The following is a 16,163-nucleotide window of genomic DNA, read 5'->3' as shown; positions in this document are numbered from 1 at the left end:
GTTCATAAAAATCAACACTGTAGAGAATGGTGAAGATAATTCAGAATTTGCTGTTCGATCCTGATGTTTAATTGAGATTCACATTCTGCATTATTTTGTATTTGGGTTTACAGAATTCTAAAACTGAATTGGTCCCTTTAAGGGACCAATTTGTTCTACTGAACACTCTTCAGTTTGAGTGATTATACTTAGATAATACGACTTTTGAAGAGACCTTACTTTTGGGGGAATTAAAGCCATAACATTTATAAATTGCTTTTTAATAAATAAAAATCAGAGAGATACAAACAGCTTAACGTTTTAATCTTTCTTTCTTTAGAAGCAGCACTAAGAGGCCTTCTGGGAGCCTTGACCAGTACCCCGTACTCTCCCACGCAGCATCTAGAGCGAGAGCAGGCTCTTGCCAAACAGTTTGCGGAGATTCTTCACTTCACACTCCGGTTCGACGAACTCAAGGTAGGACTCCATGCTGGCCCTGCCAGCATGGAAATCGTGGGCATAGGAGGAGACTCCTGGGGACCTAGTTTGAGTGTTTACGTGATGTCCTTTGGGCCCTGGCAAAACCTGGAGAACTGGATTTAAAAGTTGTAGCAGATCTTTGATACATTATATGCATAGCAAATAGCAGATTATCCAATACTCAGTCTTCATTTAGTTTCTTTTTTTTTTTTTTTTTTTACGTTTATTTATTTTTGAGACAGAGAGAGACAGAGCATGAATGGGGGAGGGTCAGAGAGAGAGGGAGACACAGAATCGGAAGCAGGCTCCAGGCTCTGAGCACAGAGCCCGATGCGGCGCTTGAACTCACGGACTGCGAGGTCATGACCTGAGCCGAAGTCGGATGCCCAACCGACTGAGCCACCCAGGCGCCCCCCATTTAGTTTCATTTTTAAAAATATCTCTGAAGCATATACTGTTGACCTTTCCTAATACTCTTTTTTTCTTTTCTGTTCATTCCCAGTTTATCTTCAACATCCTTTTACATAAAAATGTTAAGATCCTTTCTTCCTACCTTCCTACCTTCCTTCATTTCTCTTCCTCATCTGTCTGTCTGTCTATCTTTCTGTTTCCCTGTGCACCCGACCTCCATGTTGTTGGAGGGAGGGAGTGTGGAGAGAGAAACAAGAACTAGCTTTTGTCTCAGGAGACCCGAGTTCCACTGTGGGCTCTGTTACAGTGACCACATGTGAGACAGGCCCTTTGACTTTGCAGGACCTTGGGGACCTCGTCTGATAAATAGAGCAGGTGGATTCCTAACTACAGTCTTTAATGATTGCATAATAGGAAACGATTTTGTTTTATTAATACTTTGAACACAAAGGATTTATATATATGATTTTAGTCTGAGGATTGCCCTGTTGACCATATATTCATACTTTTATTGTAATAATTCAAAACAAGTACCTAAGTATTTCTTCTTATTTTTGTTTATTTGGTAATACTGGTTTTTGGGAAACAACCTTTTAGCGTATTACCTGAAATCATTGAAAAGAAGGGACGTATTCAGATCACGACTGTAAAACCGTCTACAGGGTTTATATGTTCTGTAAGGACTAAGTACAGTGTTACATAATTTAAGTGCAAAAAGCTATCGTGGATGATCCCAGTTTTAGTTCTTAAATTGTTTACAAATTGGGGAATGTTACTTAACTAGTTAAGGCTGTATTTAGTAGATTTTTTCACTTATTTTTTACACTATCATTTAGTGTACATAATACATTTTTCTTTCATAAATGTCTTTAGATGACAAATCCCGCCATACAGAATGATTTCAGCTATTACAGAAGAACATTGAGTCGTATGAGGATTAATAACGTTCCAGTAAGTTAATGCTTTGAACCAGGGGGGTGGTAATGGGAGCCGTTAATTTATTTGTTCAGTGCATTCGCTTATTTGCTTGTTCATTTGCTCATTCACTCAGATCAAGTTAAAGCTAATGACATAGTCAATAACCAGCTATGGGCGACTGTAGGTATGAGAGGAAAGTGCAAGATGTAGCAGCCCATGCGTGGTGCTTCCCTGCTCTTCACCTAGCGCCTCAGATCCCTACGTCTACTTAATAGAACTGCCCCTTGTCCATATAGTAATACTTACAAAATTTCTCTGTGTATTCTCATGTTACTTATTTATTTACTCGTTCATTTAAAGATTTTATTCTTCAGTAATCTCTTCACCCAATGTGGGGCTTGAACTCAACCCCTAGATCAAGAGTCGTATGCTCCACCGACCCGGCCAGCGAGGCCCCCATGTGTATTTTCATTTTAATTGCACAAAAACTTTGTGGATTAGTGGTTGTGAGACCCCATGGTCTTAGAATGGAAGACTCCAGGAGAGAAGGTGGCCTGGAATGGGAGGGGTACTGTTGGCAGCAGAGTTGTGGGCCATGAGTGCTTCTGTGCCTGGTCCTTGGCTAGTATAACATCTCTTCTGGTTTATTAAGGCTTGATTTCCCTTGATTTCTCCTTGTCTTTACTCTTTTCTACCTCCAGGGAGTCAACTACCAGAAGTAAAACCTTAAATAGAAAGAAAATATCTTTTTCTTTAGGTATTTTGAGGACCTACATTGTGCTAATTGGTGTGAAAAATTTCTACGATCAGCCTTACAGCCTTAACTAGATAGCTTAGTAAGGAAAGATCATGTGAGTGTGTAAGGAGCAGTAAGTGGCTTAAGAGGTTAAAGAAAATGACAAGGGAGATCGTTCTTTTTTTTTTTTTTTCTTCTTCTTCCTCTTTTTTCATTGAATCAAAATTTTATGAAGTGGCTGCTGTAAGGCCCTTGGTTGGAAGAAGGATTTCTCTTCCATGAAGCTTCTGTTATTTTACATCAGTGTGGTTTTGCATAGACCAGTTCTTGCTGTGAGGCTGAGCTTATCTACGTCTGTTTTTCTCATACCCACCGTGTAAAGTCAGATCAGATCCAATCAAATCACGTAACACCCAGCCAGCCCTCTGCTATAGCCATCCTGCTACCACTCGAGGCCAGATACAAGGGTGCCATCTTGCACCCTCAGTAATTAAAGGGAAATCCAGTTGTTATCAAGTGAAATATCTTTCCAGTCTCTTCTCGCCCCCCTCCCCCCTTTCATCTCGTAGTTCTTCTGTCCCAGTCGAGAGCCTCATTCCGCATCTCTGGCAGTCATTCTCTAGCAGGAGAACTCCTGTTTTTGACCCATGGTCTTTTTCTTTTTTGGTACACTCTGCCCACCATCATCTGTCAACTTGCTTTAGAAAATTGACTTCATTGTTGTTCTTTCTTCTAGTGCACTGAGTGGTCCCTGTTCCATGCAGAAGAAAGTTAGGAACTTAGGCCAACAGCTAAGGTCCTCCGCAGTCTGGCTCCAGCCCTGCTTTCCACCCTTACTCTTCGCTAGTCGTTTCCACTTCTTGCCCTGAGTGCACCGGGTTACACTCCACGTCATTTGAAAACATGCTCTCGTCCCCTGTCTGGTTGTAATACCATGCGTACCTGCCCGCCCTCACCTGCAAGAGCTGCCTCTTCAGAATCCATTTTTGTTTCTTCTGGTCAGACGTAGTCTTTCTCTCCCCTCCTTTGTTTTGTCATTGCCTCTCAGCTTGTTGTTTGGATACTTGTGTGCTCCTGAGATGGAGGCCAGGCCGTGCCCTCGCCATCTCCCTGGCCCCCCGTAGCATTTAGAGCCACTCCTTGTTACAGGAGGCAGCCCAGCAAGGTTTTATTTAGTTGCTTGATGTCATGTAAAATATTTTAAGAGAGGTTACTCTTTTTGAAAAATTGCTTAATACAATTTTTTTTTTTTAATTTTTTTTCAACGTTTTTTTATTTATTTTTGGGACAGAGAGAGACAGAGCATGAACGGGGTAGGGGCAGAGAGAGAGAGAGACACAGAATCGGAAACAGGCTCCAGGCTCCGAGCCATCAGCCCAGAGCCTGATGCGGGGCTCGAACTCACGGACCACGAGATCGTGACCTGGCTGAAGTCGGACGCTTAACCGACTGCGCCACCCAGGCGCCCCTCTTAATACAATTTTTAACCTATTTTTAAATACACGTGCACATGAGGGTCTAAAATATAAGAGTATTTATTAGAGTAATTTAACAAGCATCAGCGAAACAGTCACTCTGCCTCGGTTCTTTTATAAATGTTATCATATTTAATAATTTGTGAACTGATATCAAGTGCTTATTTTCCACACAGGCAGAAGGAGAAAATGAAGTAAATAATGAATTGGCAAATCGAATGTCTTTGTTTTATGCCGAGGCAACCCCAATGCTGAAAACCTTAAGTGACGCCACAACAAAATTTGTATCAGAGGTAAGTGTTGTCTGGACAGTTACTCTCTATGTTGTTACACTTCCTGTCAGCAGCCAGGGTGACCTGTCCAGGCCTCACGACGTTGCCGTCTTCTGTGCGTCTTCTGTGCGCATGCACTGAGTCCTGTCCCTTCCCTGAGGCACACGCATACACATCTACCTGCCTGTTGGCAGCTTCCCTCTGGATGTCTAGGCGACACCTCAGTGTTACCGTGGCCAAACCCAGCCCTTTCTGCGGTCTTTTCTGTCTTGATAGTACCACTGTAAAAGCAACTGACTTAGGGGTTATCGTCCTGAATTCCTTTCTTTATCTCACCTCTTATGTCTCTTCCATCAGATAGTCTTGTTGACTCTTCCTCCAAAACACATCCTGAATCTGAAAACTTTGCCCCTCTCCTCCTCTACCTCTCCACATCAGCCCACCACTCTGTCACCTGCATTCATGTTCCTACTGGCCTTACTTTTTCCACTCTGACCCCACGATGGTCCTTTCTTCAAAGAACAGCCAAGTAATCTTTTTTTTTTTTTAATTTTTTTTTTAATGTCTATTTATTTTTGAGAGAGACAAGAGTACAGTTGGGGGAGGGGCAGAGAGAGGGAGACACAGAATCTGAAGCAGGCTTTAGGCTCTGAGCTGTCAGCACAGAGCCTGACATGGGGCTCAAACTCACAAACCGCGAGATCATGACCTGAGCCAAAGTCGGACGCTCAACTGACTGAGCCACCCAGGTGCCCCAGTAATCTTTAAAAAAAAAAAAAACCAAATGCCTTTCTTCCTCTGCTTCAAGTGTTCCCAGTGACTTCCCAGTATCCTTCGGATAAATTCCCCATACCTCATGGCCTGTGGGGCCCTGGCTGCATGTAGTGGTTGTTTCCACTCAGCCAGAATGGAAGTGACTCTCAGGAGCATAGGGTCTTGGTTCTCTAGCTCTTAGCCATATCCCTAGAGCTTAGAACAGTACCTAGAATCTAGCACACTTTTTTAAAAATTAGGAGTAGGAACCAAATTTTAAAGTTGTCAGTTTTCCACATTGTGCTGGATTTTAAATTATACTTAAGTAATAACTATCACTTTCACTTTTTTTTCTCTATATACTTTGACAGAATAAAAATTTACCAATAGAAAATACCACGGATTGTCTAAGCACCATGGCCAGTGTATGCAGAGTCATGCTCGAAACACCGTGAGTATTAGCTGATCTTTTTCACTCTAACAATCCTACCGAAGTTGGTGTCTAGATATGAACATGTCTTATTTGGAAGGTGGGAATTAATGTTAATATATGAACGATGTTAAAGTAATTTGGAAGCTTAATGTAACTTCTGGTTTGAGTAGAAAGTACAGTGGGTTTTCAGGTGCCTGAGACCAGTCAGGCTAACTTAGAACTTAGACTCTTCAGAGTGGGGAATTTTGTGGTGCTCTTATTGGAGGTGGGGGGAAGAGCTTTGGTGTTTTGGTTTTGCTTCTCATTAAGCATTCTCTCCTTTTCAGTGAGGAACCTTGCCCTTTTGCTAGATGAATGGTTGCCCTCCTACTTCATAAGGCTTTCCAACAAAATGATGTGTGTAATAGCGCTTTGGAAAAGGAAGAGCTGCCAACTCTTCTCCTTATCCCTGTCCCTCGGTATTAGTTCACAGTCTGTGGTTTTTATCCGACACTAATCTGAATTCTCTTCTGGGTTTCCCTTCACTTTCAAGCCATTTATCATATGTACCACTGTGTTTTCTGGCTGGATTTTCTTATCAGCAGGCAGAGAGAATCCCTCCTGGCTTCCTGAATAACATACGGTTCTATTAGATAACTTTTGTTTTTGTGGAGCTTTTCATTTTCCAAAGCACTATTACGCACATCATCTTTCTGGAAAGCCGTATGAAATAGGAGGGCAACCATTCATCATTATCATCATTTAGGGGAGTGAGCTCCTGGGAAGCGAAGGGACTTAAGCACGGTGGCCGACCCCACCCATGTGCCTGGATGGTCCCATCCTGGTTCTGGACGCTTTCTGCCATGCCATGCTGCCTTCTGCAGAGACAAAGTTCTATTTCCCTTTTTCCCGAGAAAGGAATATGGTTGAATTTTAGTAAAACTAGAATGAAGTAATATAATGACGTAATACTTCGATTAATAAGTTAGCTTCTAAATAGCAAACATACTGCTCTATTAAGCAAGTGGCTTTTTCCATCGTATTGGTGGTAACAGCCTTTACAAAGCACCTGTCCTGAAGCTTCTACTTTGGGGCTTTTCATTTCTCTAAATTTGCCTCATCTCTGCCAAGCAAAAGGGGTGATATACCAAGAGGGTGCATGTAGAGATCAGAATACCTAAGTGATCACCTCTCTATCAACCTCATTTCCCTGGGAATCTCAGCATGGAGAAAGGAGGGTGTAATGTTAGCATTCCTTTTAGATATCAACAGAGTGTATCCTTCAGCATCAGCTGAAAGTTGAATGAACTCCTTAAGTAGTGATGTGCCTCATCCAGCCATATCTTTTCTACCCCCCAGGGAATACAGAAGCAGATTTACAAATGAAGAGACAGTGTCATTCTGCTTGAGGGTAATGGTGGGTGTCATAATACTCTATGACCACGTACATCCAGTGGGAGCATTTGCCAAAACTTCAAAAATTGATGTAAGTTACAATGCTTTATTTAATTCTCAACCATTTCCGTAAGTGGAGATCGTAGGCTTTTGATTAAAGAGCTGCAGGTTGCACTCTGTCACAGACCTCAGTTTTATAGTTTCTGATAATGGTGGGTTTCTGTTGCCTCTCATATCGTGCTGGATGGTTTACAGCCATATACGAGTGCAGTAGAATGGAGGACAGCTGGACCTTGTACTCGCCAGCGGTCCTTCTGCCTGTTTGGCAGTGTAAATAAATAATCAGACCTCAGAAATTTCATTCTTTGACCAAAGGCCATTTCAAACAAAAGATTTATTTCCATAATGTATAGACAAAGTCAGTAGAGGTGCTCCAGTGGAAAAAGACTATGTAACAGAATACAGATTTTTCTCCTCCCTCCCAGTCATAGTAATTTGTGGCTCTCATCTGGGTGTCAGCTTTGCTTGTCTCTACACGAATTTATATTAGGAATAAAGTAGCTCCCTTGGTTCCTCTGTTTTCTAATTTCTCTCCTAGTCACATCTGGTTCATCAGAATTGTAACCAGTGTTTGGTGAGAATTGTCTGCCATTTTCCCTTTTGTAGTTCGGGCTCTCAGCATTTCATGTCTAGATTACCGATTGCCAGCCAGTCTCCCTACCTTTCTTTATTCACGTCCATCCTCTGTAAAGAGAAATGAGTTAACATTTATTGAATGATTACTGTGTCCTACGAAATTTATGCCTGTTGCCCACTTACCTGTGAAAATACTTCTAGGATGTAGATGTTATCTCCCCCGTACTAACAGGTAACCTAAAATTTAGGGAAATGACATAGTGTAATTTCTAGTGAATGATGGAGTGGGATTTTGGATCCACATCTCCATGGTTTCCAAAGCTGTGCTCTTCTAGCGTGTTCTACATTTTCACAGTCCGCAGCCCATCTTTACACACCGTCTACACTGAGCTGCTCCCTTTCTAATGGCCCATAACAAGTCCCTGCCCCATAAGTTCCAAATGAGTCCTCCTGGCTTGCGAAGCCCTCTGTAAACTCCCCTGTGACTCCCCAAGATTCTGTCCTCAGCGTGTGGTAAACTTTACTATTTTTGTCAAGGTGTTTGCCTGCCTGGAAAGGCTCCTCTGCTCCTTGGCACCGCGTCCGTCCGTCCTTTCAGAGACTGCTCCACACCTTCTCCGGGAAGTCTTCCCTTCGCCGCCCTGTAGTTTTCTCATGAGTGTGCCTGCTGCTTCTGCTTTGGTTCTTAAAACGTTCTGTTTGAGAAACTGAAAGTAGCATTCGCGTAGTTTTTTTCCCCTGTTCTAACAGTAATAATTTTGACATTTCCAGAATGTAATTTCTCACGAGTTCCATAGTTGTGCTAATTTAAGTACTACTGTTTTGATAGTGAATGTTCTTTGAGAAAACACAGTTTTTTACCTTTTCCATTTCTTCTTCTCCTTAGATGAAAGGTTGTATCAAAGTTCTTAAGGACCAACCTCCCAATAGCGTAGAAGGTCTTCTAAATGCTCTCAGGTGTGTATATGTACATGTGCGTCTGTACAGAAAAAATATATGTAAGAAAATGCTTCAAAACGTGAATAATACAAAGGATGTGAATATATATGTTAATGTTAGAAAAGTGCAGATACCATTTTGCTGATTGGTAACCTTGTGTTTAAATTTTCAGTTACAACATTTTTACAATAAAGAGTGAGAGTGTGTGTGTGTGTGTGTGTGTGTGTGTGTGTGTGTGTGTGTGTGTGTGGTGTGTGTGTGTGGTGTGCATGCACAGATGAAAATAGCTTCATTTCTTTGCTATAGATTTTGGCTTTCATTTTTTGCTCCTCTTGGGATGTTCATTAAAAAATGAAAGTAGACCATGCTAATTGTAAATAAAATTCAGCCAACCCAGGAAAATTGAAAGCAAAAGAAGGAAATCACATAATCTCACCATTTTGAAATAAACCGCTGTTAATGTTTCGGTGTATACAGTCTTCCACAGTTTGTTCTTTATATTTGTAGATAGTCAAAGCTCTGTGATACTTATCTTTTTACAAATGTAATGCTATACAAACTCTTTTATAACTACCTCTTTTCCCTTAATATAGTGTATTAATATTTCTGTTTTTACAAGTATTTTTGTTACTTTTGTGTATTTCTTGTAATGAAAATAAACTTGTTATTATTTGATGTCTTCTCTTGCTTACACTACTTGATTTAGCTACTGTAGCTCCTAATAATGGTGGAATTGTTTTTTAAGGCAGGATTCTTTTTTCTTTTATTTTTCTTAAGTAAGCTCTAGGCCCAATGTGGGACTTGAAGTCAGGACCCCAAGTTTAGGAGTTGCATGCTCTACTGACTGAGCCAGCCAGGCATTTCTTGAATGCTGGACTATTTTTAAATGCAAATCACAGCATATTATAACATCTTGACTACAGAGGTTTAATTTGTAGTGTAATTTATTTTCCTAACATAAAAGATAACTTGCTCATTGCTTATTTTGTGTTTAAACACAAAAATTACATGAGCACAGAAATATTTATATAGAAACTTATTGAGGTCACAGGCCATCTTTGTTTCTCACTGCAGTCCACATGATACGTGAAAATGATTTCCAGTTCAGTCTTAAGTTTCTCCCATGTTTTATGAGCCAAACAGGTTGGTTATTCCTCTTGAATGCTTAGTCACACTTGGCACATGATAAAGCAGAATCTATGCTTTATCAAAGGATTTCGTTAAGATTATGAGAAATATTCTGTAAGCAGCGAGTGCCTGAATAAAGGAGGTCTCTTCTGAACAAATACCAGAAAGATTACGGAACATAGTATAACCATGAAAACCCTCATAATGTCAAGCTATTTCAGCCATAAGTCTGTCAGAAACCACAATGATTGGGAGTTTTTTACTCTGGAGGTTTTTACAGTGTGCACCTCATTTGTTTCACCCATAATCGTGCTATTGTGAACCATAACTACTCGATCTCTTTCTCAAGACTCCCCGGGTCCCAGTCAGCTCACTTTTTCTCCTAAGACTCTCCTTTCTTATTGGTTAGACTCTCCAAAGCCACCCAGTGACAGGAGACCTGTTCTGAAAAGGAAGAGAGAATTGGAGGCCAGGAGGGTCTGGTGTTACTTCTTTACTTCGAAGGGACAGTGGTCGACACATGAGGACTCAGAGTTTACTTTTGTTTGCAGTAGTTAAAGGTAGTTCAGTCTCTCCACTCTCAAATTAGGGCAGCGCTGGGCTGTGGGGCTAAGTGAGAGGTGGGGTTAAAGTCTTGCACACGCCAGTCTGTGTTTGAGGGGAGAAAAGCACCATTGAGGCAAGAGCCACCGGTCGCTTTTCAGTCTTTTTTGCACGTCTCTAACGGAAAGTAGAAGATGAAGGTTTTGTTGCAGAGATAACTCTCGAACTGTTTTCGTTCCCAGTGGATGTGTTTTGTGGTTGGTTCTCATTTTTCCACCTGGGAAGTTTCTTAAGGTTCATCGGTGTAGTTGATACTTAGTAGTAGTGGTTGCAGTGAGTAACATTTTTGTAGCCCTGTAAATTTACGGCGTGGTTTCGTCTTTATGACTGTATTTGATCTTGACCACAGCTCTGTGAAGTAGGGGATGGATGTGAGGTGTGGGGCATGTCTCCATTGTACAGCTACCTTGAGCTCTTGAGAGACTTACCGATTATATAGGCGATTAATCTATGTCAGACTCCGTCTTCACATTCAGGATTTCATTCTTCAAATCCCATATGCTTGATGCCGTACCATTGAGCCTTAAGGTTCCTGTGTGATTGAACCCTGGAGTGTTTTTGGAGTAACTGGGAGGGAAACAAAAATGCACATTCCCAGGCCACCATACCCGGAGAGACTCTAAGGTCTGGTGTGGGGCCCACGCACCTCATTCTATAAGTAAACACCCTTGCTGATACAATGCTGGTGCTTTGAGAAACGTTGCTGAAACTGAATCACCCTCGCCCTTAATATGCTTCACTCACAGCAAAGGAGATACTATGTAAAAAGCATTTTATAATCCCCAAAGTGCTATGTAAATGTTCATTGTTAATTAAACCTTTACAAAATGGAAAACACTTTTGTGGAATTACTTTCTGAGTAGCTGCTTTACTAGAAATGCTCACTCCATCATTTTCCTCAGCCAGCAGTTAATAACCAAAAATTTTTAAGTTTTAATTGCACATGCAAATAATAAGCTATTTGGAGTGCTTCTCTATAGAAATTACACAGTGCCTCCAGCTTACAGGATGTGATTACAAGAAAGCAGCAAGTCCTGTCTACATTCAGTAGGTGGAGAAGTGGAACCAAGTGCCTTGATCATGAGAGAGAGCCAGAGCTCGGAGTTAAGGTTTAATGCTAGGTAACTGCTGTCTTTATTCAATTTCAGAGTAAAGATCAATAATAGTTGCTTCTCTTCAGTAGAAAAGTATATGCACTTGGAAAGGAACTTGGTTGTTACGCACAAAGTGACATAAACCCGTATATGTCTGTACACTTTTGCACACGTTAGGTGGTAAAGGCCTTTTCTTGGTAAGAGTGTGGTGACGGGACAGGCCTCCCTCCAGTTGGCCCCGTTTGGCGGAAAGGACGTGAGACCTGTTACAAGTGCGTGGTCTCATCCCGCAGAAGGAGCCAGAGCACTCCCGCTCCCGGTGTCACAACGTTGCTGAGTAGCGATACGTGCGGCTGCTCTGAGCAGAGATGGTGGTGTGCCAGTTGGGGGCCCTCTGCCCTGTGAAGGAAAGGGAAAAACGGAAATGAAGATAGGGATGATGAACGTTTTTACTTACTGACATCAGGAGGATATGTGTAGCTACATACGCTTTATCTGCACTTGGAAATGAAAACAGAAAGCTTTAGTCTTGGCTACATCACTTGCCACTTAATGTAAATAATCCTTCATGGATGTTTTCCCCCAGCCTGGCTGCTTGCTTTCTCGCCTGCCTTCCACAAATACTAGTTGAGCACCTGTCCCATGCCAGGTGCTCGGGTGTCTCTTCAGTAATATGTGAACAATTTGGAAGTGCCTTCTTTTTGGAGGGTAAAATTGTAGAGGATGTATCAGGTACTTAATAAGTATTTGTGTCTTTACCTCTGCAAGGATTTGAGTTCGTATACTTTCTTTAGTTTTTCAATTGACTTGAGAACTAGCAAGAATTGGGTTTAAGTTTCTTGAACACACAAAGGCCATCTGTGTGTACTTTGCTTAAAGTTATATATTCCTGAAAGACGATACGTGAAATTTTCACAGGCCAGATTAACTGGTCCAGCATTAAGTTCTGTCCAAATTGTCTCCAAAATATGTCCCATATTCAAGCCTTGAGCACCTGTTTCCATTGCTGCTCATGTGGTCCAGGCCTTGCTCATCTCTCACTGAGTCCCCTGGAGCAAGCCCTTGGTTGGTCCCTCTGCTGTCCCTCTGTTGGTTCCTCTGCTCAATGGCCAGAGCAGTCCTTCCAGAACATAAATAAAGGCCCACATCACTACCCTGTTTGATGTCCTCCACTGGCTTTCACTGCACTTATAATGACGTCCCAGCTCCTCACTGTGGCCTGCAGTGTCCTCATGAGCTGGGCTTTCCCGGCATCTGAGGCCCCATCTAGTACTTTCCTCCTTTGCCCCTTATGTGAGTGTGTCACTGTCTGTCTTCTCTGCCAGGTTGTAAGATCCTGGAACAGTGCCAGATACATAGTAGGCTCACTTACTGAATTTCGGCTATTAAAGGACTCCTATGGGGACTCTTCTCATAGAATAATAATCACTCTTCATGATTCTTGTGGTTTACATGCTTATAGCAAAACACATCTACCTGGAAATAAGGCACTTCAAGAATGGAGACATTTTGGGATGTGACAGTTGGAACTGTGGTAGTTAGTTGAGCTTAGATACAGACTAGGGTGGGGGCCGGCCTTTCTCTGTAAAGGGCTAGAGAATAAACACAGATGTTTTAGGATTTGGGGTTATGTGGTTTCTTGTCACAGCTACTCAACTCTGCCATTGTGGCAAGAAGGTGACCATAGAGAATACCTCAGTGAATCTGTATATGGCTGTGTTCCATTAAAACTTTTTATAAACACAGTGAAATTTGAATTTCATAGAATTTCCACGTTAACATGAAATATTATTCTTTTGATTTCTTTCCCCGTTCATTTTTAGTGTAAAAACAGGGGCACCTGGGGGACTCAGTTGGGTAAGCTTCTGACTTTTGCTCAGGTCATGATCTCACAGTTTGTGTGTTCCAGCCCCGCGTCGGGCTCTGTGCTCGCAGCTCAGAGCCTGGAGCCGCCTTTGGATTCTGTGTCTCCCTCTCTGTCTGCCCCATCCCCGCTTGTGCTCCGTCTCTCTCTATCTCAAAAATAAATAAACATTTTAAAAATAAGTGAAAGTGTAAAACTATACTTAGCTCACAAGCCACACAGAAATAGGCGGTGGGCTAGGTTGGGCCGCAGGTTGTACTTGCCCAGTCCCTGAGATGGAGTGACAGCTGTTTCCCTGTGAGAGGGCGCAGCTCATTGTTTACCTTGGAATTTAACTGGATCGCTTCTTACCGTAGATCGTAGTTCTACCTTAAGTAAAGAGCTATCGGATATGTTGTGCAGTAGGTGGTTAGGGTAAGCAGGGCAGAGCCCGAACGCAGCTGAAGCTGGAGAGAAAAGGCGCGATGCTGTGAGAGGAGAGTTTCGCCTACTTGCCCAGCTTGTGATAATGATGGAACCCGCGGTAGATCATGGTTTTCAGAATTCCCTAAAATAGCTGTTCTTACACTTTCAGGTACACAACAAAACATTTGAACGATGAGACTACCTCCAAGCAAATCAGATCCATGCTGCAATAGCAGCCCTGGGCGGGCGCCTGCTGTGGACAGAAGACAGTATTCTGCAGTGGCTGAGAATGCACAGTTTTTAGTGATTGCAATTACTATCTCATGTACTCCTGCTTTTTATTTCTTTCCTCTGTTCCTCTTCCCTCTTTTTTAATCATGTTCTCGTTCTCAAGACTTCTTTTCTGTGCCAAAACCAGTAAAGTTCTACTCTGAAGGGACACTGTCCTTTCGAATGGGCCATCTGAGGCAGCTAATTCCGCATTGCATTGGGGTCTCTACTGAGAAAAATTCTGTGACTTGAACTAAATATTTTTAAATGTGGATTTTTTTTGAAAACTAATATTTAATATTGCTTCTCCTGCATGGCAAAACTGCCTATTCTGCTATTTAAAAACCGTCAACGACTTTATTTTCTACTGCCGCTTTTTTCATGTGCAGCCAAAATGAAAATGTTTAAATTAACTGTGTTGTACAAATGGTACCCAACACAAACTTTTTTTAAATTAGTAAGACTTTTGTTTAAAGTTTTAAGTTTGCATTTTGACTTTTTTTGTAAGGATGTATGTTGTGTGTTTAACCTTTATTAACTAACGTTAAAAACTGTGATGTGTGCGTAGAATATTACGTATGCATGTTCATGTTTAAAGAATGGCTGTTGATGATAAAATAAAAATCAGCTTTCATTTTTCTAAGTGTGGCTTGGTTTACTGGTATTTTGTTTTTAGGCTTCTGAAGCCTTCCCCGTGCGTATTTTGATGGAATGCATACACGTGTAATTTCCCCTTCTTTTAGGGGAGAGCTGGGTGTTTTTAATAGTCTTTTTCTTCTCTATTGTCTACGTGTGTAGTTTTCATTGCTTCTAAAATTTTGCTAAATGCAGGAAGATCAGTGATCTGGTCATTAGCTTGCCTTTTATTCTTGATTTACTCTTGTATGGGTGGTAGTAATAGAAGGAAAACTACATTTGCTCGATTGACAGTCCCCAGGAGTGAGAGGGAAGCCACAGGAAGCAAAGAGGGCGGAAGGAAGAACGGCCCTCAACACTGGGAGGACAGGGAGTGAGTGGTAAGAGGAACTTGACTCACTGGTGGCAGAAAACAAGGGCTTTTGTTATTTTAAGATCATAAAACCATAATCGTGGAATCTAAATGTGCTGCTGATTGGGAGAAGCAGTTTAAAGGTTGCTAGTCCAGCTCTGGTGCACCTGAAGTGGTTAAGTGCGGAAGAGAATGCCAGAGGCTTCCGTCAAATCCTTCTGGCTTAATGGTGCCAGATCATGATGCCCACGGCGCCATGGTGGCATCCCTGCTGACCTTCCTGGCCTTCGTCGCACCCTCTCCCGGCCAGGCTCTTTGGCCAGGCTCAGCCGCTTGCAGTGTAGATAAGTTGTATGTGGTGTCACACCTCCCTAACTCTGGCTGGTCCCCGAACCTGCCGCTCCCTCCCTCCCCTCACGTCCATTTGATGAGCAGCAGCTTGTGGGACCTTCTTCATGAAGCCTTCAGGATAACCTTAATCTCAGTCTTCTGAGACTATTGAAATGGGTTAAATAGTGGCTCACCTAAAAGATAACGTCGACCCAGAACCTGAAAATACAACCTTATTTGGTAAAAGGGTGTTTGCAGATAGAATTAGTTTAAGGACCTGGAGAGGAGACCATCCTGAATTCGAGTAGGCCCTGAATCGAATGACAAATCCTTGTTAGAGGAAAGAAGGGGAAGCAGACACAGCAAAAGTCCCATGTGAAAATGGAGGCAGATTGGAGCAGCACATGTGCAAGCCAGGGAACCAAGAATTGCTGGCATTTGCCAGAAGCTGGGAGTCCCGGGACCAATCCTCCCTCCAGAAGACGGGCGTCTCCAGAGGGAACCAGCCCTCATTTCAGACTCCCGCTCTCCGGGACTGTGAGAGAACAAACACACTTGTGTTGTTTCAAAGCACCTGGTTGGTAGCACTTCGCTGTGGCAGCCCTGGGAATCTACCACGGGCATCTCGTCAAGCACCTCTGATACTTGACCGCTTGTGGGTACCTTTTCTGACGCTGAGAGAACCCACGAGGAGAGCCACGTCTGATTTTTCCCTCAGTGTCCCCAGGATCTCGCACAGGCCCCAGATTTGAGTAGAGGCCCAGTGAACACCCGAATGGAGTGAATGCATACAAATAAGTCGTGACGCACCTGGAGTGCACGAAGTGACACTGCTGTGGCTCTTCCAGCCCCCACACTTCTTCACGCTCTGCGTACCAGAGAGTAAGTAGAAAACCCCTAACTCTAGACAGAGACCAGCAAACTGGTCTGTGGGCCCATTCACCCACCACCGATTTTTGTACAGCCTATGAACTGAAAGTAGTTTTTACATTTTTAAAAGGTTGAGAAAAACCAAAAGGATATTTCATAGCACGTGTGAAGTACATGAAATTCAAACTCCAGTGTCCATAAATAA

At 42.4% G+C, this 16,163-nt stretch overlaps 1 protein-coding gene across 6 annotated transcripts in view; it reads left to right on the top strand.

Moving 5' to 3' along the window:
* The window catches only part of CYRIB (CYFIP related Rac1 interactor B), a 148,258-nt gene extending 133,845 nt beyond the window's left edge, over positions 1-14,413 (top strand). For all 6 annotated transcript variants that reach the window (XM_047841787.1, XM_047841790.1, XM_047841789.1 and 3 more), the window contains 7 exons: positions 320-456; positions 1,744-1,821; positions 4,176-4,292; positions 5,396-5,475; positions 6,796-6,922; positions 8,354-8,424; positions 13,670-14,413. In XM_047841787.1, the coding sequence (XP_047697743.1) occupies positions 320-456; positions 1,744-1,821; positions 4,176-4,292; positions 5,396-5,475; positions 6,796-6,922; positions 8,354-8,424; positions 13,670-13,733 (674 nt within the window). In that variant the 3' untranslated portion in view covers positions 13,734-14,413. The remainder of the gene's footprint in view (positions 1-319; positions 457-1,743; positions 1,822-4,175; positions 4,293-5,395; positions 5,476-6,795; positions 6,923-8,353; positions 8,425-13,669) is intronic.
* The last annotated feature ends 1,750 nt before the right edge of the window (positions 14,414-16,163 follow it).

This window comes from Prionailurus viverrinus, chromosome F2 (genome assembly GCF_022837055.1).
Source record: "Prionailurus viverrinus isolate Anna chromosome F2, UM_Priviv_1.0, whole genome shotgun sequence".
Taxonomy (NCBI): Eukaryota; Metazoa; Chordata; class Mammalia; order Carnivora; family Felidae; genus Prionailurus; species Prionailurus viverrinus.
This window is presented reverse-complemented; position numbering and strand designations above follow the sequence as displayed.